This window comes from Kwoniella bestiolae, chromosome 1 (assembly GCF_000512585.2).
Source record: "Kwoniella bestiolae CBS 10118 chromosome 1, complete sequence".
In the NCBI taxonomy this organism is placed as follows: Eukaryota; Fungi; Basidiomycota; class Tremellomycetes; order Tremellales; family Cryptococcaceae; genus Kwoniella; species Kwoniella bestiolae.
The window spans coordinates 8,356,400-8,382,280 of NC_089241.1; the positions used below are offsets into that span (position 1 = coordinate 8,356,400).

The window sequence follows — 25,881 nt, forward strand, 5'->3', positions numbered from 1 at the left end:
GACCATGAAAAACTCGCGTGATTCCATGCTTGATTGTCATGTCGATGTCCAAGCTTTGAGCGGAAACTCTACCGATATATCAGCAAGCTGAATTACACGCAATTCCAGAAAGAAGTTTTAAACGTGGCTGGCTTTATACTTGAGGAGTTGAATGGACCAGTGAACATACAACGGCGAAGACTGCTTACAGACGAGATGAATGAAGTGGTCAATGGCTTGTGTTTGCATTACGGACCCAGTCAATCGATTTCGACCTCTGGCTGTACTCGAAAACCTAAATTGTACCGGTCTGCATAGGAGTATATGGCAAGTGAAACTACATTGTCCGTCCTGGCAGTCTATCGAAAAGGATCAATATCTAGAAAAAGAAAGTACAAGTGCGAGAACGAAAAGATAGGTAACCATTGGTAGCGGTGAACATCTCACGACTTGTAAGGAGCAGGAGAGATACCTTCGATCAAAGCCTTGAGTCGAATGGCGAGCCTCTTGGAATGGAATCTAGTGTATGGCAAGTATCCAACAAAGATCCACAAATTCTGTACACCCGATTCCCTGTACGCAGACTTGAATTCACCCTCCTCATCAACACCCCAGATGGGAGTGCACTGATCGGCCAGCTTGTCACCGAGCGTATTTCTGACCGAATCGATAGTATTGGAGAATCCAGTGGCGAAAACGATAAGATCGTAGTGTTTCTCCCTTCCACCCGAAAGAATGACTTTATCCTCGGTGAACCTTTCGATATAGCCAGGCTCCACCTTGATCTTCCCATTGATGATCTGTTCACATGCTCCGGCATCGAAATAGAACCCGCCGTTTCTGGTTTGACCGAGAGTACTGTTTCCAGTTCCTCTCTGACCCCGCCAAGTCTTCAAGCCCTTCGCATGCAGACCGTCGAGCAGCTCTTTGTCCAATCTTTCAAGAGTTTCAGCGTTGCGTCGACTGAGCTCCTCGGCCGGTCCGGTAGGTGTAGCAAACGCCAATCTATCTTGTTCTTCCAAGTCAGGTCGAACTCCGTTTTTAGGAGCGTAGCCCCCAATAGCTCGAGGCACTGAGTGCGTTAAGGACATGATGTAGGTAGGAGATCGTTGTAGGAGAGTAACGTCGATTCCTCGTCGAGCACAGTCATATGCGGTGTCAAAACCGGAAGATGAGGTGCCGACCACTAGGACTTTCTTGCCGACGAAGTCTCGGGAAGAATCGTGAGCGGTGGAGTGTCGGTACACACCAGCCTTCCAGTCGGCAATGCCAGGTACGACTGGAATGGTGGGCACACCACAAAGCGATGTAGCCATAACCTGGGCGAGGCATTAGCTCAATGATTTCGGTTGAATCGTGATGATCACTCACTACGTGCTTTGGTGTAAGCGTTCGTACCTCCTTACCACCTTTATTAACCTCGACAGTCCAATTGCCATCACTGTCTTGATCGGCCTTGACCACACTGGAACTGTTCCACACAGCAAGCTCCATAGCGTCCGCGTACCATTGCATGTATCGACCTTGCTTTTGAGCTGGCGTATAAGTGGGCCAGTGCTCAGGATACGGGAAGTAAGGGAAGTGGTCGGCCCAGTGGGGGAAATGCAATGAAAGGTATTCATATCGCTTGGTCCATACCTCGCCAATCTCGGCGCTGTGATCTACGATCAATGCCTTGACGCCCAACACTTTGAGCCGAGCTGCAAGGGCAAGACCACTACAAGACATGCATGTCATCAGCGATGTGCGGCTTTGAGACAGAGGTGTAGTGTGATGCTTACTTTTGACCACCGCCAACAATCACCACATCGGGCTCAATCTCATCATCATCTTGAGCTCGCTGCTTCTCCCACCTGATTGAACCAGTCATGTGTCCGTCGGCAGGTGGTAGTTCTGGAAAGTTGTGCAATGACTCGATGACTGTGTGTAATGTCCAAATCTTCCATCCTTGAGCAGTCTGGACTGCATTGACCACCGCATGCGCGTTACTCAATTCAGTGTCGAGAGAGATCACGAACTGCAGATATGAAAGATCCGCATATGGTCGTTGAATAGCAGGAGCGGGTGTGAGGAATTGGAGATTGCTGGCTTTCGTGGTGGGAAGGAGATCCTTGGCTGCTCGAGCGATGTTCTCCTTGAAGTTGAAGGTTCGATAATCCCAAGTGAAAGCGAGCTTATCCCTCCAAACACCTGCACACAGAGAAAATCAGTCAAGGGCATGAAGACTGCTGGGAAAAAGCTTGACTCACCATATTCGAGAAACAGATCGGCGAATGCAGCCCCGTCCCCTTTGCCGAGGATGTCTGTTAATTGAGCGACGATATTTTCAGCTTCCTTGAGCGGGTTGATATCTTGGGCGATATCTTGCCCAAGATATTGTATGGTCGGAAGAGAGTGGTTGTACTTGAAGTCGTACATGTAATTGTCAGCGAGAGGGAGCTTGGGAGATCTCTCAACCTCAACATGACCTTCAACGACCTTCGCTTTGAGGTCGGCTACGGCTGGTTTGGTGTGATCTAAAGCGACAGGGGACATCTTGGTTTGCAAATGAAGATGTAGGAGTTCTGATGAGATAGATTTCTTCCCTCCTCTCGTTCCATGTTGTCAACACCTTTTATATCGTATCAACACAGTAATTTCGCCGTTGTATGTCAAACAGACCGGAAAAGGTGGAGATAAATTGTGTACCAACACTGCAAAACTGCAAAACGCGGAATTAACGTTACCCCACATTGCTATCAAGGGGGGTTGAAGGAAGCTCGGTTAGACAGGCCGGTATCATCAGAAAAGTCCGTCGAGAAAAAAACAAATCCGGTGATCATCCCCCAAAAAACCCGATGCGGTCTGTCTCACCAGCAATTCACCTCCTCCACTCCACAGATCACTTACATTGTCATCTATCTCATCACTGCTTAAGTCCTTCACTTCATCAACAAACGAGCACCGGACATACATCTAAAGGAAGCGGACGGAACCGTAATCACACCAATGGCCCCGCGTCCGAGATCACCTAGTTCTTCCGATGTGCAGAAAATCGCGAAAAAACGGAAACAGCGTCCCCACTATAGCTGTGAAGGTGAGATTAGCCATTCATCGCGAGATGCAACAAGTCAGACACTAATGAGTATGCGGATATTCAGACTGTCGCAGGCTGAAAATGAAATGTGACCGTCAGGGTAGGTCACAAGCAGAGTGATGTATGGAAGAAACTGAGATATGAATGGGCAAATAGTCCCATGTTCGAACTGTGTCAGAAGACACCGTGAGGATCAATGTATTGAAGGTCAATCCCGCAGGTCGCTGCCAAAGTCAGTCTATCGTCGAAACGATTCAGCTTTGTCTCTCCCTTCTGACATATCTTTTAGCCAAAGATCCCCCTCACGCGAGGAGGCTCGCAGTTCCGGATCTCAACTTCCGGATCAACTCCCGGATGTAGCAGATGACTCTTCATCCTTTACTGACACTGATGCTCGCCACCCTGCACAAATCCCACATATCGATCGGGTTGCCGAAGCCTCAGATCTCACGGCACCTTCTCTGACGCTTGGACCGGCTGCACCACTCGTCTCAAATCCTTGGATGCCCCAACCCGATGTTCTCCATTTCACCCCCGCAATCCAAACGGCCGATCCAGTGGGATCCTTGGACATCGATAAGCGCGAAATACCAGAAGCCAGCAGTATTGGAACGACTACGACAGATCCTCAAACGTTTTTGCAGCCGCATGTGCCTCGATTGGCGTCCGGCTCGGGGTACAGTATAGCGCTTGACCTAGATGATCCCGCTGCGGAGGAGACGGGCTTTGGTACTCTAGTCTTGAGCCATGGTGGACGTTCAAAGTACCTGGGTCCGACGGCGGCAAGCGAGTGGCTCAAAGATGTGCGAAATCTCTGCCATTTACTATGTTGATTCATACGGCTTATGATGATAATTAGTCCGAAACCCAGGAGATACCAGATACACCCTCGATTTCCCGAGCTACATCGCCTAAACTCCAACCAGGCAGCGGCACGTTACCTACAATTCCTCCTCAAACACTTTCTCCCATTTGCTTTCCATTCAATAATGTATCTGCCTATGTTTCTATGGCAACCTTGCTATCGAAGCTACCTGCCAAGGAGGAAGCTATCGTTCTGATAGACTCGTATTACCGATACTGTGCTTGGCAGTGAGTCACGTTGTCCAATTGTTCAGCCAGAATCCTGTCGCTCAACTTCCTTGTCAGTCACGATGTCGTTCCTAGACCAGGTCTGCAAAAGATCTTCGATCGGTTATACCCCCCGACTCCACATGTAGACGATCTAGTCCACCCAGTGAGCCCCCAAGAACTGGCTCTTGTGTTCATTCTTCTAGCTCAAGGTACACTGTATAATCTGGAAATGCCAAACAATGATCCGTCGGCGGAAGGATGGCTGAATCTCTCGGAGCGTGCATTGGTTAAAGGAAACTTCTTTGCCAATAACACGATTCCGGCGGTACAGACATTGGTGAGTTCCTTTGAGTAATAGTAGAGTCACGGCTTATTGTTCTCCCAGCATCTCATGGCCCACTATCATCTGTGAGTCCGCTTCATAGGCAGATCTACTGTGCTTGGCGAGACTGACTTCCACCCTAGTCACATGGATAAGGGGAGACGAGGTGATTACGCGTGGCCTCTGTGGGGCTTGACAATGAGACTCATTCAAGCAGTGAGCGATTTTGTCCAAACCGGCCAAGCTGATGCAGGAACAAGATGGGCATGCACCGCGACGGCGCACGATGGAACCTCCCGCAAGAGGTGGTGGAGGAGCGAAGAAAGGTGTTTTGGGAGTGCAATGCAGCCGATACATTCCAGGTGAGCTGTAGTGAACAATCATGTCTGAGGAAGAGCTATAATGACTGTTTTGAGTTCAGGCGCATTGTTTCTCTCGTCCGTAAGTAGGGGTGATACAACCTGCACATATGCACACGGTTAACTGACGAGCACATACTTGCTCGTTCATGTGTAACAGGTGCACTATCAACCCGGAACACTGTGACACTGCCTTCCCAACGATACCCCTGTCTCCTTCTGGAGAGAAAGGTTATACCATTCTGCGATATGAACTATCACAGCTGTCAGGAGAGTGAGTATCAATCGACCATGGCATTGCTAATTTCAGAATTCTCAACATGGCCATGAAGGTCAGAAGACCGCCATACTCAACTGTTACGGATCTCCATCAACGGCTGTGAGTGGTCCCTAGCTGCTGCTGACTTGTCGAGAATCTTATCAAAGTGTATAGCTGCACATTCGAGCAAAATCTACCATTCTCACTTCGTTGCAGAGCAGCAATGCTGGCGACGCCCTCAAGATTTCCGGACTCGATCACCGCCATTGAATCCTCGCCCGAGCCTTCGCGAAGGTCCATGGCGCTGTCATTTCAGGTGCGTTCGATCGGCCATGTGTTGTTATGGTCTTTGTATTGATGGCTCATCCCTCTTTCCAGCAAACTAGTTTGGCCTTGAACATATCCGAAACCATCATCTTCCTGCATCGACCGTATTTCGCAAGGGTCCTTTACTCTGACACGCAGGATCGAGTACGATCGGCCTATGCGACATCGTATCTCGCTGTCATCGAACGTTGCGGGGTGAGTTCACATGCACTTGCGGTATAGACAGGCTCTGATCGAAAGCTCCGCATCTTCAGGTCATCATCTCGATGGTGGCGGACATTCACAGTCGATTTCCGACAGTCAGCACAAGACAGTGGCATCTATGGGTAAGTTACCCCTCGCCTACATAGCCTTATCTACCCGCACTGACGTGACAAATTTATCGCAGTACCACGTCTTCAATTCCGCTGTATGCGTTGGAACCCTTGCACTGCGTGATCCGCACAATCCTCTCACTGGCTTCGCGATGACCCAAATTGAAGCTGCCATCCGATTGATGACGATGCTCATTCAAAGCGGTGCATCATCTCCGAGACCAGTCAAAAACCTTCAGTGGCTTCTACAACTTCGCAACCGAGCTCTGGCCAAATTGGATGCTACAAAGGGTGCTCGCATGGGAGACGACACTGAGGATCAGGATGACCCAGAAAGCGTTGAGGTTCTGGGTTGGCGTACCAGGCTTGTCGAACGGGCAAGTCAAAACAAGCAAACAACGAAAACCATTGAGTCCCCTTCCGCCGCCCAAGCTGCGGAAGCCTTGATGAACTCGTTGTCGTCCTCCTTTGGCTACCAAGGTAGTCAGTCTGATGCACCGACGAACGAATTCTCGAGCAGCACACAGGCAATGACAGATTCATTGGTGGGTGTCACATCGTGTTCATTTTACGCTGAAGACTGATCACGTGTCTAGCTGCACGATTTTTGGGACCCAATGATCCTGCAAGATGTATTCAATAATACCAATAACCAAACCCCGGTGAGCATTTCACGTATTTTGGTTTTTCGAGGTCATCTGGCTAAAGTTTTTCTGCTTGATTAGACAATAGATAGTTCCACAACAAACTGGTGGGAGGCGTTAGGCGACAATCCAAATACTTTTCAGCCTAGGTAAACATGTCAAATGCAAATAACCTGATAATGCATGTGTTGTAATTACATAAAATTGCACGGATAACCAAAGTCCTTGTATAGCCTACCTACTCCATGATGGGATCTCCCTCCTCGTCGAAGTAAACGGGCACACCCTTTCTGAAGGAATACTGCAGAGCCGTGGCGATCTTAGCAGCCTCGAGTGCATCATCCGGCGTCAGAGTTAAAGCTATGATTGGCGGATGGGCCATTAGTTGAAGCCTGGAAGAGAGTACCATCACTCACGCTTGTCATGCAAGATGCTGGTAGCAAATTCCTTGAGATCATTGACGAATGATTTCTCATAAAGAACAAATGCGTCGGGCCTGATGATGTGCTGTTAGCACGCCATGTGACCTCGTCATCCCACGCACATAGCGACGGGCACTCACGTCGTGGCGGTCCGCACTCCATGTTGATCACGTACCTCCACTCGGTTGACGAAGGAATTCTAGTCATATGTGACAGATCAGCATCAATCCGATCCATGTTCACCGTCACTTACTCCATTAACGACTGCGGAACCCTTTGTTCCGAAGACTCGGGTTGCACCTTCGAACCCGTTGGTAAGTGTTCGACCCAAATGGAAGGTGAGTAATTTGCCATTTGCGAATTCGACCAAAGCAAAACCATTGTCGGCGTCTCCGTACTTGTTCAGATCGGTATAGACAGCGGTCTGGCCTAAAGCAAACACCTTGTTGACTTGTTTTTTGGGGTTGGAAAGTCCTTTGGTCACATCGAGGTAATATCTCGCAATGTCGATCTGAGAATGGATGACAAGATCAATCGAGAGCTGAGAATCGGTTTTATAAGACATCACTCACATCATGCACACCCATGTCCACAAAGATACCTCCGGATTGGGCAGAGAACGTGACAAAAAAGCCTGTACCATAACTCAGCGCAAAGGATAAACGTTTGAAAGAGTACTCACCAGTGGGATCTTGTTGATCTAGACATGTGGAATCTACAGCATGTATCTCTCCCAATTCCCCTGCTTCGACGAGCTTCTTCAAAGAGCGGTAGGAATCATCATCTAAAGCATGTCATAGTCAACGAAAGAAGCAAAACCTGAACGGGCGTTTCCACCGCAACTCACAACGTCGACAGAAAGGGACCAAGAATTTTAGTTCAGGCCTGCTTTTTGCCTTCTCCACTACCTTCTTGGTTGTCTCAACATCGACGGCAATAGGTTTTTCACACATAACATGCTATGGAAGAGGAGGATTACTCGCATGATCTCACTCAAAGATGCGCATCAAGCACTCACCAGACCAAGGTCAAGCGCTTTCAACACCAAAGGAGCATGGGTCGCAGTAGCAGTGGAGATTAAGACCGCCTCAGCACCACCTTTCTCCAAACATTCGACCGGATCAGCGAAAAATTGAACAGTCGGAGGAAGGTTCTGAGCAGCCCATTGCTCAGCCCCGGGTTTAGGATCTGAAGCCGCGACAAGCTCGATATCGGGTTGGAGGTTGACAAGAATATTTGCTCGAATAGCACCGAGTCGTCCCAGACCAAAAAGAGCAACCTTTAGTTTACGGTCAGTGGCAGACGTCATTGTTGTTGATGTAGGTGTATGATAGTAATGATGTGAATTGTGGGATGGGTGTTTCAACGTTGCATCGACTAGCTATATACTACGGTATCGCATATCTACCAAAGCGTTTCTGGTGATAGCCGATGATTGTGTCCTTATCATAAGTCCGGTGGGATAAACGTACCAGAAAAGTCCGTTGCAACCACTCAGAATCGCAACGTGCTTTTGAGACCCGGACTTGCGGTTCAAAATCGGTCATCTGGGAAAGGTGATTCGGACGTGGACTTGAACAACCCCGGTTCTCGCTAAAAGTACAGCGCATTGGCGCTCCAAGCGATGGGTGGAACCCGCGGAGGATAGGGATGTAAAAGACCGAAAACGCAGCGTCATAACGTACATGTTGTTCTCATATGGTGGAGATGGTCCGACTAAGTCTGTGAGGCGACTCGGGATACCCCAGGCTTAGCATCACTTCATGAGGGGTTCAGTAAGTAACTCGACTACTAAATGGTCAACGTCACCTGCGAAAACACCTCCACTTTTACGGCTACTCAACAAGCTGTTCAATTGTCAAAAGCGAAACCGGACATAAGTGAAGGGTCCATCGAGGCAGCCACCAGATCCCTTTGCACCGTGATATCATATATAAAGCACTCATGCTACTGTGCTACACAGTGATCTCACCAAAACCATAATTACATAACATCAAGCAATAAAGTAGTGCGACGACCACTGCAGTAACTCGACTTCAAAAAGGACAGACAGATCTTTTTGACCTCAACAATATGGGCCGCGCGACACATGCACCCGACAGGAAACATGCACAGACAATAACAGCCAAAGGAATGCAAGTCCATCCAGACACCATGTCTCTGGTGTACGATGACCGAGCGTTGGCCGAGTCATTCGGTGGTTCTGGTAAGTCGCGCGCCAATTAGAGGGAATTGGACAGGGAGGCACTTGGCTAAATCTGCCTTGTACAACAGGCCTCAAGGATCTTTACGCTAGTAAAATGGTCCTTCTCGCCTCTCTGTCGGCTTGTATCGGGGGTCTTCTATTTGGTTTCGATCAAGGTATCCTCTCCATATGCTTGACGATGCCGCAATTTCTCGCCCAATTTCCTGAAACCGATCCTGATGCCAACTCATTCGCGAGCCTCAACAAAGGGTGAGTTATGGAATTCTTATGTCTCAATTACCGGTGGACGCTGAATGTGAGTCTCGTTCTACAGGGTCATGACTGCCCTTCTGGAGCTGGGAGCTTTCCTGGGTGCTCTTTCAGCTGGATGGGTGGCGGACAAGTGGTCACGGAAGATGTCTATCGGTGAGTTGATTGCTAGCGAGATTCCAAGAGTCGAGCGCTGAGTCCAATTTTGAAGTCGTCGGATCTGTCTGGTTTGTCATTGGAGCGTAAGTAGCATATCTCCTGTTGTAAAGGATGGGGACTGACAGTTCGGCCCCAGCATACTTCAAGCATCTTCTTACAGTTTCGCTCAGTTGGTTGTGGGTCGGTTCATCGGAGGTATTGGAGTGGGCATTCTGTCATCGACCGCCCCAATGTATATCTCCGAAATCGCCCCACCGAACATCAGAGGAGCCATGCTGGTGCTTGAACAAGGTGCCATCGTGTTTGGAGCGGTGGCAATGTACTACATCGTGAGTTTTGGTCGGACGACAAAGAATACCTCGTACCTGTCTGACCATGCTGGAATAGACTTATGGGTCTCGGTATATTCAAGGTGACTGGTCATTTAGACTCCCTTTCACCGTGCAAATGGCACCATGTGAGTCTGTAAATGCGTTTCCATTGGAACCCTTAATGACTTTGCAATGACTTTCTAGGTGTGGTCTTGGTTGGTGTCCTCTACTCGTTGCCATACTCCCCTAGATGGTTGGCTTTACGGGGTCGCGACGACGATTGCTTAGACAGTTTATGTCGACTTCGGGGACTGCCTCCGACTGACGCTCGTGTTCAAGCCGAGTGGATCACGATCAGAGCCGAAGCTATTCGAAATCGCGAGGTCCAAGTCGCCGCCCATCCCTCCTTACAAGGCGATTCGACCGCCGATGAGGCGAAATTGGAGATCGTGAGCTGGATCGATATGTTCAAAAAACAAACAATCCGCCAAACTTTGATCGGAGTGATTTTGATGTTTTTCCAACAATTTTCCGGTATAAACGCTGTGGGTGCCGCAGTATCTCTCGAACTACGAAGACGGAATACTGACCTGAGGAAGCAGTTGGTCTACTACGCTCCCTCGTTGTTTCAGCAACTAGGTCTCGACTACGAGCTTCAGCTCACGCTTAGTGGTGTGTTGAACATCGCCCAATTGGTAGCGGTCATCGTAGCCTTCTTCGTGCTGGATCGGGTAGGCCGACGATTTATCCTCCTTGCTGGATCTACCGGTCTCATCGTGTCGCACTCGATTGTTGCAGCCATGATAGGTAAGTATCTCGATGCTCATTCCGCAGTCTCATTCCACCTCAATCGCGGCCTGTTGATCAGTAGCCTCTTTCCGCAGGGACTTACTCCGACGACTGGGCCGCTCACACAACGCAAGCTTGGGTTGGGGTTGCTTTCATCTTTTGTGTCATGCTGTCATATGGGGTTTCTTGGGGTCCTGTGCCATGGGCGATGCGTAAGTAGGCAATCTCAGCTTGCCTGAATTGGCCTCCACTGATGACTTCCTCGCGCAGCCGCCGAGATTCACGTCTCCAGTCGTAGGGCCAAGGGGGTAGCACTCACGACAGCTTCAAATTGGATTAACAACTTCATTATCGTGAGTGAGAGATGAGATGGATATCTGGTACGATTTGGAACCGAATTCCTACCTTCGTTTGCCTCTGCTTTCAGGGTCTCATCACACCCCCACTGATCACCGCAACCGATGGATACGGCGCTTTCGCCTTCTTCGCTGCATTCTCCTTTGCATCTGGTGTATGGACCTTTTTCTTCGTTCCCGAAACCAAGTGAGTGGACATACTTACATGCAACTACTCCCAAACTCGCGAATAAACTTTGGTCAATCTGATGTTTGCTATGCCACCAGAGGTCGAACGTTGGAACAGATGGATACAATCTTCAAATCGAACACAGCTCTTGAGGATGCGGAGGCGAAAGAGCAGATTCTTCAGCTGCTCTGTGGGGATGTGCAGAATCCTACGATGACTCATGGAAATGCCTACAAAGGGCAAGTCGAGATGATCGAAAGAGTAAAGCCGTCGCCCACGGCCGAGATTGTTTAGGTAAAGGCCACATTCCCGAGCGCGAAGTTTTGTGGGCATATATGTAGCCATAAATTCAGGATCGCAACACCACTTAGAACTACCATATCGCATGCACATATACATTATAGCTTGAGATGGCTGAGGGATATTTGCAGCTTGAGATCGGCCGGATCAAATGCTACATGAATTCTTGGAAGAAGTATCGTTTGTTCTTTGGGGCATGCCCCGCAATCCTCGAACGGACGGGCCATTCAACTAAGAAAGGTCTGGCCCGTTTGAGGTTGAGATCGGGGGTCCAATCTTTGGGCGGTCCTTGCGAGGCGAGATCTGAAGAACTCCGTTGAACACTTCAGACTTGCTATGGCATACGGGGACCGAGACTCCCAGACCTTCTGCTACTGCCACATAACATAAAACGCAAGCACGCAGGTAAGACAAACACCGGCTTATGATCGTTGTCAGGGTGCCACGATCACCGGACATAAGACTTACATCTTCCCTACACCGGATTTTTCTGAGACCAGGGGTCCAAGTCACCCGGACTTAGACCATCATGAGTCACAGTGCTGCGAGCGGATATTCAGGCACGCCTATCCTCAAATCGGGCAGACTCATGTCAAGTGACTGAAACAAAAGTTAGTACGTAGCCCCGGATTTTGGTACATGGGGAACCGGACTTTCAGCCTGTGGGACTCCCGGTCTGACAAGGGAGAGGGTTTGCCAAAAACGTATAAAACCCAACCCTATAGTCCTTCAAGTTCAACATCCTCAAACCACCCACCTGAAAATCACAGCCCAGCATGTCCATTTCACCACACCACGCCGACGACGTCAAGGAGAAAGATGTCATTGCGCACGATGAATACGCACCCGAACATGTCGTCCACCAGGAGAACTTGGCCTATTTGGCCGAGGCCATCTTGGCTGAAGAACAAGAACATATGGGCGTCCTGGAGGCTTTAAAGAGATACCCCCAAGCAACCTTCTGGTCCTTCATGGTCTCATTCTGCATTGTAGGTCAGGACTTCGGGGCGCATGCGCTTGGCTGACGCATATGTCCCATTACAGATCATGGAAGCATACGATAATGCCCTGATCGGGAACTTCATGGCTCAACCCGCGTTTCAACGGCATTTTGGTGTCCCTGTGGGAGATGGTACCTATCAAATCGAGACCAAATGGCAAGGTGCCCTCAACAACGCTTCGACTATCGGAGCCTTCATCGGTATTCTAATCTGTGGTTATGTTCAACCAATCTTTGGTTACAAGAAAGCTATTCTAGGCTCACTCGCTGCGATGATCGGTCTTATCTTCATCCCCTTCTTCGCTGAGACTCTTCCCGTTCTCCTTGTTGGCCAGCTATTATGTGGCCTTCCATGGGGTTTCTACAACGCTCTGGCGCAAGCTTATGGTTCCGAGATCGCTCCACTACCCCTGCGAGGTCTTTTTACGATGTACAACCAGTCTTGTTGGTGCACTGGTCAATTCATCACTGCCGGTATCCTCTATGGCTTCCGAAACGGTACTACCAAAGTAAGTCATATCCACCCATTGCGAAGAACGAGATATCTTTGACTGATCGGGAGATCTTCATAGTGGGCATACAAAATTCCTTTTGCAATTCAATGGGTCTGGCCTGTACCCTTGATTGCCATCTTAGCCTTTGCTCCCGAATCACCTTGGTGGCTTGTTCGAAAGGGTCGTATGGAGGAAGCTGAGAAGACCATCAGAAGACTTGAAGGCAAATCTACACGAGACCCCAAGAATGTGATCGCCATGATCAAGCGTACTATCGAAATCGAGCAGAAAGAAGTGGAAGGTGCCTCTTACAAGCAAATCTTCACAGGAGTACACCTCAGACGTACCATGTGAGTGGCCGCAATCAACGCTTATCCCTTAGAATGACCGCTTACGGCGATGTAAATAGTGTTGCGTGCTTCTTGTTCGCAGCGCAAAACTGGTCTGGTCTCTTAGTCGGTAACAATGTGAGTATAACACAAGGTTTGACGTCTCAAGTGGACACGCTTGAGCTGATCTGTTGGTTTCAAAGGCCACCTACTTCTTTACGGTAGCTGGTATGGATCCAAACAATGCCTTCGCGTTGTCCCTCGGAAACACCGCTATTCAATGGATCGCTGTCACGGCCGCCTTCTGGGCTATCACCCGAATTGGTCGTCGAACCTTGTACCTTTGGGGTGTTGGATTCCAAGGCACCATGTTAGTCTTGATCGGTATCGTCTCAGTCGCTTCCAAGAATTCAGCATCCTTCTGGATCCAGGCGACCTTCCTCATCCTCGTCTTCGCGTCATATGGCTTCACTATTGGTCCTGTCACCTTCTCAATAGTTGCAGAGGTCAGTTCTGTGAAACTACGAGCCCAAACATGTGCTGTTGCCAGAGCGGGATATTACGTTGCCGCCGTGGGCTCAAACTACCTTTCTTCCTACTCTCTTAATCCGCTCGCGTGGGATCTCAAAGGCAAGGCTGCCTTCATCTGGTTCGGCACTTCAGTGATGGTCTTCATATTCACCTTCTTCCTGGTCCCCGAGACCAAGGACAGGTCATACCGAGAGCTTGACGTTCTTTATCATCGAGGTGTCCCTGCGAGAAAATTCAGAACCACTGTCGTCGAGAAAGACGAGGACGAGTAGATGGTGACGAGTTGAACGGATACGCTTCACACCGGTGTGTGATCGTCCGATCTATCGGGTCTTCCAAACGAAGCGGCATGTGGAGCAGCAGACGAGGATATCTAGGAGTCACATCCAAAGTAGCTTTTCTGTAATTAGTCGTAAATAGTCGTCATTAGTCGAATTATTCGTGCCAATCTTCAATGTATCTGTGTTCTGAGACTGACTTTCCGAAGTCATGGTTTCATAGTCCAGCAAAGTGTACAGTGTCATGGCATGAACTATTTCCATTCCTGATAGTTCACTTTCACAGTAGCTTGTGTGAAACGGTAGTATACGGGATACATGGATCTATGGACGGCTTGACCTTCATGTCAAAGGAAGAAAGGTCCAAAGCATTGAGTATTATCCGCTTTGACTCTTCTCCATTGGAGAAAGTAGCGCTACGTATAGCACGATCTCGATTCAACACCAAGGAGATTACCGGTCCATCTGAATTCGGCATGATAGTGAAGGAAGGCATTAACTAGCAAATCCCAAGATCTTCGTATCAGACGCGCGAGTGAAAATGCTGAATGTACAAATTCATGGGATGAATCAGTCTATCAGATCACAAAGTGAGGTATACTGTAGCATATTATGTTGGCGGAATCAATTATGACTTGAGATAAGTTACTCTGACACACATGGCCGGTTTGGGGCCTATCAAGTTTTCATACTGTATCTTACTCCTATTCACTTCTCTATACATGCATCATATACACATATTCAGTATACTAAACAGTTGCATTGAGGCTTTCTCGCTCAATATTCACACATCCATTTTTTTGGATCGGACGTTCTACCTCGATGCCGAGCTGGACCGGACATAACATCACGCGTACGCAAAATCCGAGTGTGACGTGTTTGAGCGTGTAGTATCCTTGCGCTGTTTGGATATATGTACTGAACCAGTGGGTCTCATAGGGGAAACCCGCCCTTATGATTTATGAGCGCACACTCACCTAAAGAAACAAGATGATTCACAAGTTACTCGCCTCCGGCTCACGACCAACTTACGCAGTCTTGACCTTTGACACTTCTAGTCAATCACTCGAATTGATCAAGGAGTCACCAGCTCCTCCCAATTCTTCATGGCTTGAACAGCCCAGAGTGAAACGGCACATCGATGGGAAACAGCTGGTCTACGCGGATAGTGAAGACAACGGATTAGTCTTTGCTTTGGAGATAGACGATCAAGGCCATGTTTCGGTGAGAGGAGAACGAAAGACACATGGTGAAACGGCACATGGTAAGAGTCGCTGTGCTTCCTGCCTGTGCTTCGAGATGCTCTGACACCTGAAGTTACTTTTAGTCCACTGCTTGAAAGATGGCTCAGGAGTTGTCTCTTCGAATGTGAGTCTGCCGTTGCCCGGATGATTGCTGAATCTTATGGGCAGTTTATTGTATTGATTTCTGCTCCTGTAGTACATAGGTGGAACAGTCATTTTCCATCCGATCGAACCTTCCACCGGTCTTCTGATAGCAGAGTCAGATTCAGTTCCTTTAGGCTTTCCCTACCCTTACCAAAACCAGGAGCCGCCAAACAAAGACAGGCAAGAGGCCAATCATCTTCATCAAGTGATAGAGCATGAAGGAGGTAAGCTGTACTGTCCCGATTTGGGGGCCGACCGGATATGGATAATCGAGAGAAGAGAAGCCAGCGGATTAGAGATGACAGGATGGCTGCAGTGTCCAGCTGGCAGTGGGCCGAGGCATGCCGTCATCTCTGCGGATGGTGAGTCCTTTGCTATGTGGTAAAATCGACGCATCTTGTCACGGCCATTCGAAAGCACACCATGGTGCTTAATGAGCGTGCGTGCTGATATCAATCATTCCGAAGGATCTCACCTCTATGCGATCGGCGAGATGTCGCATAATGTGTTTGCGTTTGACTTGAACGATAAGTCGCTGCCCTTGGATCCGATTCCCCATTTCTCTGTCAACATCATCCCTCCGACTGTTCCTTTCTCCCATCAAGCTCTGATGGATAGTGCAGAGATTCTCCTGCATCCTATCTTCAGCGGTACAATGTACGTGTCCAACAGATGGGAGTTGCGCATTCAAGAGAGGGAATCTCATTTAGCCGCCTTGTCTGAGCGCCAAACCGGTGATGCCATTGCAATCATCCTGTTGAGTCAAGGTGGTACAGAAGTAGACCGCATTGTTCACGTAAGAACCGGATCAGATGTTATCAGGGGTATGCAAATTACACCAGATGGGAAGTACGCAGCTGTTGGGGGACAAGAAGGTGGTGGGATTGAAATTTACGAGATAAGAGGTCCCCGAGGTGAAGAATGGGTCAAAGTGGCCGAGGAAAAGTTCATCAAAGGGATCAAGGACTTCCTGTGGTTGTAGGATCGTTTTAATATAGGTGTGTATGCAGTGGTGTTTTAGCTAGCACAATGTGAAAACATTGCTATCTTATGTTATATAGCTCGCGGTTCGATGGCCTCCGAGAGCAAGGAAAGCCGCCTCGAACAGAGTTCTACAACCTTGCGAAAGCTACCTTGCTTCTTTTCCACTTGCAACGACAATACGCATGTATGTGCAGTCATTATAGGGAGACATGGTCAACCTTCGGGGCCATACAACATATAATCGCTAAATACAGTGACAAAGAATATGTCCGGACTCGGCTTACGTCCGACGACCGTTTTGTCGGCTCGCTCTAAACCCCGATGTGGTGATTCCTAAATCGTCAATAGAATATAAGGTCAATGTATTCTCGGAGTGGGACAGAAGCTGAGCATGCACATAGGTTCTTATCAAATAGCCTTGTCAAACTTCAAGAATGGCGTTCGTGACTGTAAGCGGTCCTTCGGTCTTGATCCGTCAAGGTGAACTGACACATTTTTGTCATTGGGACAGTTAATTACCCTGTGGTGCAAAGAGGGTCAGCGCGAGAACCTAATCTATCGTGAGCACTTTATGTCAAGTTGGAGCACAATTGTTCATTGGACTCATCGTTCGATCAATCGGCATAGATATCAACCAAATCAAAAAGGAGGTACAAGAGAAAGAACCGGGAACGACAAAATACTTCATGGGTACCTCAGAGGAAGACCCTAATGAGATCTGGGTTTGGGAAGAGGTGAGCATGTTTCCAGCATAGTTGGCAGCAAAAATCATTGGGCTTGACTCACAACTTTGCACATACTAGTACGAGGACGAGGCAGCACACGAAAGTGAGTGTATTCAGCGCTACACATAACGGCTCACGTAGCTGCCAAAGCTGACTCGGATCCTGTCCGCTTAGTCCATAGTCGGAACGAGGCTGTACAAGGTGAGATGAATGACTTGATAAATATACAGCAGCAATCGCTCGGAGCTGATATGCGATTGGATTCACTCAGTATGGAAGACTAAATGGGACGAGCAACTTGCCAAGCCTATGCAAAAGCAGATACTGAATCCGGCGTAAACAGTCATGGGGAGAAGATTCAGACTCACGGGATCTGCTTGTGTCTGATCTGGCCCTCCAGAGCTGCCTTAGAACAGGCCCGCTTGATATAGTGTTGATAAGTCGACCGAGTGCTTGTAATGCACTGTCAGGTCGTATCCGCACTACGCGATGCCAATGTCTGTCTTTCCCATAGGCGCTTTACTGCAAAAGAGGTTATCGTTAGAATACCGACATGCTGCAACAATCACCGATTCACCGCACTGACGTCAGAACGAATGGGACGATTTTGGCCGGCACACAGATTAGTCTCATGTAGCCCCAGGCGTCCGTGTGTGTGCCTTGAGGGAAAGCTGGTCATGTCATCATCCACAGCTTCTTCAGCAGCCCCGAAAGGTATTCACGTAATCGGCCCGGATATTTAGTCCCAGCGCAATCCGGCATAATTGGATCATGTGATCGTTCTCCAGAAATAGCATGTTTCGCCAGAAGTCTTACCGCAATGAGACATTCAGCTAACCCGTTATCGATAACCTCTTTGTAAGTTGCCATGACGGAGCATCATCATTGAGCCGCAGGGAACCCAGCAGGAGACCCCAGCGGGGGAGGTTCCTGCCTTGTCGCCGTTCCTAGCCCGGGCTTCGACCTATCATGCACCATGCGGTCCAAGGTGGAATGATTGTCTGGTTCGAAAGATTATATATTGAATAGATCTCTTGCTCCGTGTCATTGTTCTTGGGATCCATCGACTGCGTTCATAGAGAGGTGCCGACCTAAATCTCAGAATGAGGTTCAGCACCACCCTCTTTGGCCTTGTTGCCACCATCGCGACTTTGGTCTTTGCAAACAATGACAACCTCCAGCCATACACCATCTACGCCTATGGGATCAACGCGACCTTCATCCCTTACGGTGCCAGAGTCACCAGCCTGTACGTACACGACAGGAACAACACCCCTCGAGATGTCGTGTTAGGTTACGATGATCCAGCACAGTATGTCAACGACACAGCTACGAATCATACCTACTTTGGGCCGATTGTTGGGTGAGTGGTTGTTTCTGAGTGGCTGCATTCAGTTATTGGTTATGATAATAATTTACATTGTTTGCAATAGCCGATACGCCAATCGAATCAAGAACGGGACATTCACAATTGGAGATACGGACTACCATGTCCCTACTAACGAACATGGGGGAGCAAATACTCTTCACGGTGGTTCGATGGGATATGACGATGTAAGTTGGCCATGCATCAGCCTGAATACAGACTAACATACCGGGCCTAGCGAAATTGGACGGTGACCCAATACAACACTTCGAGTATCACCTTCACTCTGTTAGACCCCAGTGGTTCGCAGGGTTTTCCCGGAGCAGTCGTAGGTTCCGGTCATGATCAATTAGGACGACTGCTGAAACCACACCGCAGCTCACTCACGTCACCTACACTGTGATCTCCCCACCTCGACTTACCACACGGATCGTCTCCGTCTCCCTCGATACCTATACCCCTATCATGCTTTCAACTCATATCTACTGGAACCTTGGTGCCTTCCAATCGCCAACCATCCTCAACGACACGTTACACATGCCTTATTCCGACCGAATTATCGATATTGATCCGATCCTAGTGCCGACCGGAGAACTCTCATCGGTCAAGCTACCTTGGCAGTCTCCAGCTGTGCCACTGAATTTTACCGAACCAAAGCAGATCTATGAAGCTGCTCTGCATTCCCAACAATGCGGCGAGGGATGTACAGGTATCGACAACGCATTTATTCTCGACCGACGGCCATACTCGTCGGCAGAAGACGCATCTGCCCCCGTGCTTCAATGGACCTCGGCTGACACTGGTATAACCCTCACTCTGAGAACCAATCAACAGAGTTTGCAGCTTTACAGCTGTGTCGGTCAGAACGGAACCATCCCGGTCAAAGCGAGTCAGGGTGATGGATTTGTTGAAAAATATGGGTGTTTGGTCATAGAACCTCAACAATGGATTGACGGAATCAATCATCCAGAATGGGGACAAACAGATCGACAAATCTTCGGCCCGGACTCACCTCCCCAGGTGCTCTGGGCGACCTATGATTTCTCGGTCCAATAGGGAACGTATCGCCTTCCAAATAAATAATTGATGTGCCGGATGGTGTCTTTATAGGAAGAGGATTCGGTCTGAAGTATAATTATGTTTGCCATATAGTGAAAATCATGCCATCGTGTAACCGATAGACGGATGTACTTTTGAGTCATTCATGCCGCAGATTTGATATATCGCCGTGGCTGCTCAAGAGTAACACCAGGACGAGGCATCACGCACCTAATGTAGCAAAAGTCCCAATCTCCGGTTAAGGGACAGCCCAGATGATCACTGACCTTAACGGAATGGTGTGTACCGCTTCACCAAGGATGACCAGCGCTAAAGGTCGAGAAATTTAGAGAGATATCTGACGAACTCTGGGTATCCGACGACGTACAGTAGTCTGAGTATCATACGCGGAGAAGCGGCTCACCCCATCGATTGCCACTGAAGAGCCTTGAGCTGAGGAGCGTTGAGCCGCAAGCGGAATGCCGTCTGCGGGCTGCCATGGTACCGAATTCAATATGAGCTGTTCTTGAGATTCTGGAGCTCTGGCCCAAAACTCAGCAGACGTGAGTACGGGTAGCCAGTCGTAAGTCCCGACCAAGGTGGTTTGCGGACCGGCTTTGAATCGTTTCCTGTTGGGATCATATTGCTCGATTTCCGCCTGGATCAACACTACTTTATAAGGTCAGTGTCGGCTCTTTAGCGATGACAAGCGTTCAGATTACCTTTCAGTTGCTCGGAAGATTGATTACCCTCAAAATCGAAGAGTTCCGCAGGGATTGGCATGACAGAAGATGGAAGGACCGCGTCCGTGTCCCGAGGTAGGTCCTGCAAGTTCCAATCGGTCAAGGTGTCACGACCGGGGCTACAAACCGACATACCTGGAAATAAGGATGCTTCATGGCATCCTTGCACACTGATTCTACGGCTGCCCGAGAGACTGACGATGATCAGGTATATCACAAGCCTCGTTACGTACGTCAAACATTGCCTTATGAGATCAAAGGCCTTAGCGGACGCATCGGGACAGATCTTATCTTTGTCTAGATTCTACGCCGGGGTCACTTGCCCAAGCAGTAGCTCGAGGAAGGATTCGACTGATTCAGCTCTAACGAAACATCAACGATCAGTTGGTGTGTATATGCGCTATGCGACCCACTGTCTTGCAGTCGAGCCACACTTGAAATCGTTGATGACCTCTGCCTGAAAATTCGGTTAGGTTGACTGAATGAAGTGCTGATATACCCTCGAGCAGCTTTTGAGAACATGATGATTCAGCAGGGTCTTACTTCTGGCCCTGGGGAAGCAACTCACTTGGTGAAGATAACGCTTGGACTGAGGCTCTGGTGGAATCTCATCTCGATGTCCCGCCAACATGTCTCTTCTAAGAACGAATTGCGGTGAGCATATGGAGAATAATTCAGGTCGCTGGCGAAGACCGACAGATCACACACAAAGTTTTCCTGGACAAGCCATATTTTGGGATAAGGAGACACTGCATCTTCCACAGGTTGTAGGATTTCGAAGGTTTTTACTATTTGACGATGATCTCTTAGCAACGACACAATAAGCTTATTTACCCCATAAATGTTCCCAATCGTCAGACTCACCGAAAATGCTTCAGCAGCCTGATCTCTCTCAACAACCTTCGATACCAATCCGCTTCATCTACTCTGAGCGAAATCTCCTTGATAACTACTTGTGTGCCCGATGATGTGCATGACTGTCAACGTTGCATCGTCCACTTCGATCACGTCAACTAACTTGACCGATTCGGACGTGACTTGCTCAACTTTACCGAAGGATTCCCTCCCATGCTCTTTGTGGAGGGGATATGCAGGGTGAGTACCAAAGTCTAAGAAATGAACGGCCATTTTTGCTATTGTTCCTATCAACGTTGAAACTGTTTGCAAAGATGTCGAAGCCTCTTTGAAGATGGCTGGAAGAGTATTTATGGTCATCGGGCTCTATGTACTCGTTGGCATTCCTCATTGACTCCCAATCACGAAATGCATAAATACGGGAGGATCACTCCCTCTCCCTGATCAAGTAGGCAAATTTCCTATCATCTTTGATATCCCTCTTATCGCAGAAAAGCTCTGTCATCACTCTATATCATCTCGTGAGAAACCCCTGAAACAGTAGACGTTCGAGGGGGTACCTGTTCCTGTGTCGATCCCTGACAATCTACCTCGCAGCGGCCGAAGCAAGCTTAGGCTGAGATGAAGGTGGGGGAGCAGTGGATGTATTAGGACAGCAACGAAGGATTGCAGTTGATTTGACCAGCGTGCGATCTACATGTTTGATACAAAGCAGTGTTCTATCCTTGTTGAGTCATGAGAAAGAATGACGGAACGTGTGTCGAGTATTGTACACATCGGTAAGGTAGATCTTCGCATGGTCTATCATTGCTGAATGAGAAGTGTGGTGAGTTGGGTGATAATGTCAAGTACTGTAAGCGGATACTGTACTAAAAATGTATATGCATATATGCATAATCGATATGATGATATGATGTGATCACCTAGGAAGATGTTCTGTTAAAACTGATCAACCATGTATTGATATAACGTCATCCACTCACACCCTATATCATCATAGCACTATCATCCCATCATCCCATCTCACTTGTCAATTCGATTCATCCCATTCAATTTGAAACACTTTCCCAACTCTAACAGATTAAACACAGCCCAAAAGGTCTCACAACTATCCCCCCTCCAGGTTCACATGTTCACATGGGCACATGCATGTCGAGATTGAACGTTGCTTGCATGCATAAACAAGAGGGGTTAACCATAGCGGACCATCAATCAACATTCAGCGGGTGCCTACGTTCATTCCCGTGAACTCTTTTAATTAGATTTTGGATTTACCTTGCCCCTCAAGATGATCTTACGGTGTGAGATATAGTAGACGGGGGGTGTATGAGGATCGGACTCAAGATGTCGTGACCATCGGCAGAACGTGGATGAACAGATAAGAAAAGTACAAGCGTAGAGGAGCGAGAAGGGGGGCTAAGATGGTCAGTTTTAGAATCCAACTGCTTGGACTACCTTGTGTATGGTTATACACAACATCTTTACTCTCTCAGCTTCCCACCTCCCCCCTTCATTCTTCGCTAACATCTTCACACACAGAGAGGAACAAGGAAAAACAACCGAAGGAGGTCCGTTCTCTCGAATCCTCCTTTGTTCATCAGCAAGGATCACCTGATCAACGTCCGACCACCTACCACCTACCACCTACCACTGACCACCTAGCACAAGAAGCAAGCATTACTCCCACGACAACTCTAGACAATCCCTATTCACCACCACCATGTCCCTCCGCCCTCACACCTACGTGACACCCTCCATCTCCCCTCGGACTTTCGCACCACCCTTCCCATCTCGACCGGTCTCACCCAACATGTACCTGGCAGAGGAGAAACACCTATCTCAGCTATCGACATACAAGAGAGATCCAGGTAAAGCAGCAGCAGCTATCAGATTGGCAAGTCTGCAGAACGTATGGGCCAAAGCGGACGAGAGGCGGAGATCGGAGGATGAGCTCGAAGATGGTGATGTCCAGCGGAAAACTAGACGAAGGAGGTGGTATATGTATGGAGGGAAACCGATACTGAGGAGGTGGACTATCTATGGGATCGGGATGTTCTTTCTCTACTTGACGTTCATCAGACCATGGTTGTTCCAACATGAAGAAACCCCTCAAGAGCATTACTCGTTCCACGGTAACTCGTCCAGATCGATTAGTATTAAGAGATCACCTGCGTCCAGATCACCCGTACCCAGAGCACCACTCCCTCCAGCATTATTAGCCAAAACAGCATTGGAACATAAGGTGGAAGATGGCTTACTCAAGGTCAACCCGCAGAGTACGGTACATCCTATACATCAACTGATCAGAGATGCGAGAGATGCGTGGGACAAGAAAATGAATAGGCAGAGTAAGACCTTGTTGGAAGCTACGAAGGAGTATCAGGGGAGGTATGGAAGGAGACCGCCCAAGGGATTCGACAAATGGTGGGAATATGTCGTGTGAGTCTATCACATCTCGTTGAGATCATGGTCCAAAGAGGTATACACAAGGCAATCCCAATGCCATGCGCATCGGTGTTCACAGGCCGACATTATATCTTCGATATCTGCTGGACAACTCTAACTGACACTGTCTACTATAGCCAAAACGACGTCCCCTTACCAGACGAATATGACCAAATCCATCATGATCTCCTTCCCTTCCGAGCGCTCTCCCCCAAAGAGCTCAACAAAAGGATCCAACAAGCGTCCAAGGCAGTCGATACCTACACATTACGAATCAAGAGAGGATCAATCCGGATCAATGTCTCCTACTCGGCTGATATACAAGGTGCAGACGAGAGGTTGGAACAGCAGACAGACCTGCTTAGACCTATAGCGAAGTATCTTCCGGATATGCAAATGGTATGGTCGGTACATGATACGCCTAGATCGTTCATTGGGTGGGATCATAAGAGGGAGTTGATAGAGCATGTGGAAGAGGAGGAATGTGAGTGTATTGGTCTCAAGTTTTTTCTGTTCTTATATGCTCCAACGGTGACCTATCTTTGGTGTGCTACTTGAGAGAGAGGGCTACACTCCACCTCCAAGCTACTAGTTATTTTCGTAGCATATTGCTGATGCATTGTCTAATCCGTCATAGGGTTCGACGAGAACGACGAGATTGATCTCACCCTCTCCGACTGGTCTGCCGCCTGCCCACCTCGATCATCTATCAAATCGTTCAATCCACTCTTCTCCAACCCGACCTGGATCCCAGACACTTCCCTGACGTCCAAATCGTTCATCTCATCCCATTCACAAAGTTTGGACCTATGTTCTCACCCCGACATAATTCCTATCCACGGTGCACTGGCAGGTAAGATACCCAAAGTCAACGAGTTGATACCCATCTTCACATTGTCCAAAACCAAGCTCCACTCGGATGTACTGGGTGTACCAGTCGAGCAATGGTTGCAAGATGATACTCTACCTGAAATCCCCTTTGAGGAGAAAGAAATCAACAGGTTATTATGGAGAGGTTCAAATACCGGTACGGACCATTCGGTGGAAACTCCCTGGAGAACTTCACATAGGACAAGGTTGATCTACCTTACGAATTATCAAGATGAGAATGAGAGTGAGAATTTAAAAGTGGATTATATACCTCCGCCGAAAGGGATAAAGTCAAAGGTTGAGATGAGCAAGTTGATAAAGCAGGACAAGTTGGATCACTGGAATCAGAGGTCGATGGATTTGGGATTTACCGGTGGACCTATACGTGAGTGAATGAAGTTGATATCTTTTGTTACTCAAGCTAGGAGAAAATCGATATATCAATCATGTCATCTCTGTCACCTTAAACTTACCCTCACAAACCGCATATGCTGACTCGCTATACTACACAGAATGCAACGTCGATGATGGTACTTGTGATGATCTGATGGAAGAGTTCTCCTGGACCGAACAGATGACTCATGACGAGGCGTTAAATTATAAATACGTGATCGACGTGTGAGTTAGCCTCGACCTTCCCTCGTATCTCATCTGTGATACCCTTGATAATCGAATTCATGATGGACAGCTGATGTTACTACTTACTTAGCGACGGGAATGCGTGGTCAGCCAGGTTCAAGCGACTATTAGCTTCTGGATCCCTCATATTGAAAGCTACAATCATGCGTGAGTCTGTCTTGTCAATCAAAAAGAACGAAGCTGATCCGTCAAATTACCTTGTCGTAGCCGAATGGTGGACAGATCGTATCCAACCATGGGTACACTACGTACCGATCCAAATGGATTATTCAGACCTGTACGATATTATGGCATTTGTGAGTTTTATATCGACATTTGACTTTCCATTCCTTCATGAGATAAATTCTAGGATCATATCGTTGGAACAGAAATATTCCTTGCTGATTCTCATCTTCGAATGTCAGTTTCAAGGTCTCCCCGCCACTCCTGGCGAGACAGCTCTGGCACGTGATATAGCCAACGCAGGCAAGAACTGGTCAGCGACCCATTGGAGGAAAGAGGATATGATAGCGTACATGTTCAGGCTGTACCTCGAGTGGGGGAGATTGGTAGCTGATAGGAGATCGAGTATGGATTTCGAGTATGAAGAGCGGATGGAGATGAGAAGGTCGTGAGTGGATGGATGGGTGGGTTCGATAGATAGTGGATGATTGTATCACTATATATTGACATGAAATGAGGCATGTGATATCTCATCTTGCATGGATGCATCGTGTTTATCCGTATTGTGCTGTATATTGATATGTGTACAGATTTCTGGGTTGGATGATATATACAAAAGTCTATAATTGATTGTTATTTACATTTTGTAGCTACCTTCGATACACATAGCGCTAAACGTCTCTTCAAGTCCCGTTCATCTACCCAGACCACCACCATTG

At 48.2% G+C, this 25,881-nt stretch overlaps 10 protein-coding genes across 10 annotated transcripts; 7 read left to right on the forward strand and 3 right to left on the reverse strand.

Moving 5' to 3' along the window:
* Positions 1-422: 422 nt before the first annotated feature.
* Positions 423-2,514, reverse strand: I302_103114 (uncharacterized protein; the record flags this gene model as incomplete). Its single annotated transcript, XM_019188487.1, has 4 exons — positions 423-1,298; positions 1,351-1,696; positions 1,761-2,169; positions 2,229-2,514. 4 exons carry the CDS (start codon positions 2,512-2,514, stop codon positions 423-425), a joined length of 1,917 nt encoding a protein of 638 aa, XP_019051365.1.
* Positions 2,515-2,967: 453 nt separating this feature from the next.
* I302_103115 (uncharacterized protein) lies at positions 2,968-6,507 on the forward strand (the record flags this gene model as incomplete). The annotated part of the gene is made up of 18 exons (XM_065869618.1): positions 2,968-3,055; positions 3,120-3,155; positions 3,212-3,287; positions 3,345-3,858; positions 3,915-4,147; positions 4,205-4,466; positions 4,515-4,537; positions 4,595-4,667; positions 4,712-4,813; positions 4,873-4,892; positions 4,971-5,084; positions 5,148-5,189; positions 5,244-5,385; positions 5,448-5,591; positions 5,651-5,722; positions 5,785-6,255; positions 6,307-6,372; positions 6,436-6,507. The coding sequence occupies 18 exons, from the start codon at positions 2,968-2,970 to the stop codon at positions 6,505-6,507; spliced, it is 2,550 nt and encodes an 849-aa protein (XP_065725690.1).
* Positions 6,508-6,592: 85 nt separating this feature from the next.
* On the reverse strand, positions 6,593-8,085 carry I302_103116 (uncharacterized protein; the record flags this gene model as incomplete). The annotated part of the gene is made up of 8 exons (XM_019188489.1): positions 6,593-6,714; positions 6,771-6,850; positions 6,917-6,975; positions 7,030-7,287; positions 7,349-7,410; positions 7,459-7,560; positions 7,624-7,735; positions 7,795-8,085. The coding sequence occupies 8 exons, from the start codon at positions 8,083-8,085 to the stop codon at positions 6,593-6,595; spliced, it is 1,086 nt and encodes a 361-aa protein (XP_019051367.1).
* Positions 8,086-8,849: 764 nt separating this feature from the next.
* I302_103117 (uncharacterized protein) lies at positions 8,850-11,309 on the forward strand (the record flags this gene model as incomplete). The annotated part of the gene is made up of 12 exons (XM_019188490.2): positions 8,850-8,982; positions 9,051-9,231; positions 9,296-9,387; positions 9,443-9,473; positions 9,527-9,719; positions 9,778-9,847; positions 9,906-10,246; positions 10,304-10,508; positions 10,586-10,702; positions 10,761-10,843; positions 10,918-11,033; positions 11,114-11,309. The coding sequence occupies 12 exons, from the start codon at positions 8,850-8,852 to the stop codon at positions 11,307-11,309; spliced, it is 1,758 nt and encodes a 585-aa protein (XP_019051368.2).
* A 782-nt stretch (positions 11,310-12,091) lies between these two features.
* I302_103118 (uncharacterized protein) lies at positions 12,092-13,941 on the forward strand (the record flags this gene model as incomplete). The annotated part of the gene is made up of 5 exons (XM_019188491.1): positions 12,092-12,304; positions 12,360-12,824; positions 12,888-13,159; positions 13,219-13,276; positions 13,342-13,941. 5 exons carry the CDS (start codon positions 12,092-12,094, stop codon positions 13,939-13,941), a joined length of 1,608 nt encoding a protein of 535 aa, XP_019051369.1.
* A 996-nt stretch (positions 13,942-14,937) lies between these two features.
* Positions 14,938-16,317, forward strand: I302_103119 (uncharacterized protein; the record flags this gene model as incomplete). Its single annotated transcript, XM_019188492.1, has 4 exons — positions 14,938-15,211; positions 15,275-15,315; positions 15,388-15,697; positions 15,803-16,317. The coding sequence occupies 4 exons, from the start codon at positions 14,938-14,940 to the stop codon at positions 16,315-16,317; spliced, it is 1,140 nt and encodes a 379-aa protein (XP_019051370.1).
* Positions 16,318-16,753: 436 nt separating this feature from the next.
* I302_103120 (uncharacterized protein) lies at positions 16,754-17,383 on the forward strand (the record flags this gene model as incomplete). Its single annotated transcript, XM_019188493.1, has 6 exons — positions 16,754-16,768; positions 16,831-16,879; positions 16,947-17,053; positions 17,123-17,147; positions 17,219-17,245; positions 17,316-17,383. 6 exons carry the CDS (start codon positions 16,754-16,756, stop codon positions 17,381-17,383), a joined length of 291 nt encoding a protein of 96 aa, XP_019051371.1.
* A 764-nt stretch (positions 17,384-18,147) lies between these two features.
* On the forward strand, positions 18,148-19,466 carry I302_103121 (uncharacterized protein; the record flags this gene model as incomplete). Its single annotated transcript, XM_019188494.1, has 4 exons — positions 18,148-18,407; positions 18,478-18,598; positions 18,649-18,738; positions 18,789-19,466. The coding sequence occupies 4 exons, from the start codon at positions 18,148-18,150 to the stop codon at positions 19,464-19,466; spliced, it is 1,149 nt and encodes a 382-aa protein (XP_019051372.1).
* A 328-nt stretch (positions 19,467-19,794) lies between these two features.
* Positions 19,795-20,231, reverse strand: I302_103122 (uncharacterized protein; the record flags this gene model as incomplete). The annotated part of the gene is made up of 2 exons (XM_019188495.1): positions 19,795-20,117; positions 20,171-20,231. 2 exons carry the CDS (start codon positions 20,229-20,231, stop codon positions 19,795-19,797), a joined length of 384 nt encoding a protein of 127 aa, XP_019051373.1.
* Positions 20,232-22,766: 2,535 nt separating this feature from the next.
* I302_103123 (uncharacterized protein) lies at positions 22,767-25,614 on the forward strand (the record flags this gene model as incomplete). The annotated part of the gene is made up of 7 exons (XM_019188496.1): positions 22,767-23,485; positions 23,629-23,975; positions 24,129-24,746; positions 24,874-24,979; positions 25,071-25,147; positions 25,208-25,296; positions 25,405-25,614. 7 exons carry the CDS (start codon positions 22,767-22,769, stop codon positions 25,612-25,614), a joined length of 2,166 nt encoding a protein of 721 aa, XP_019051374.1.
* Between the last annotated feature and the right edge of the window lie 267 nt (positions 25,615-25,881).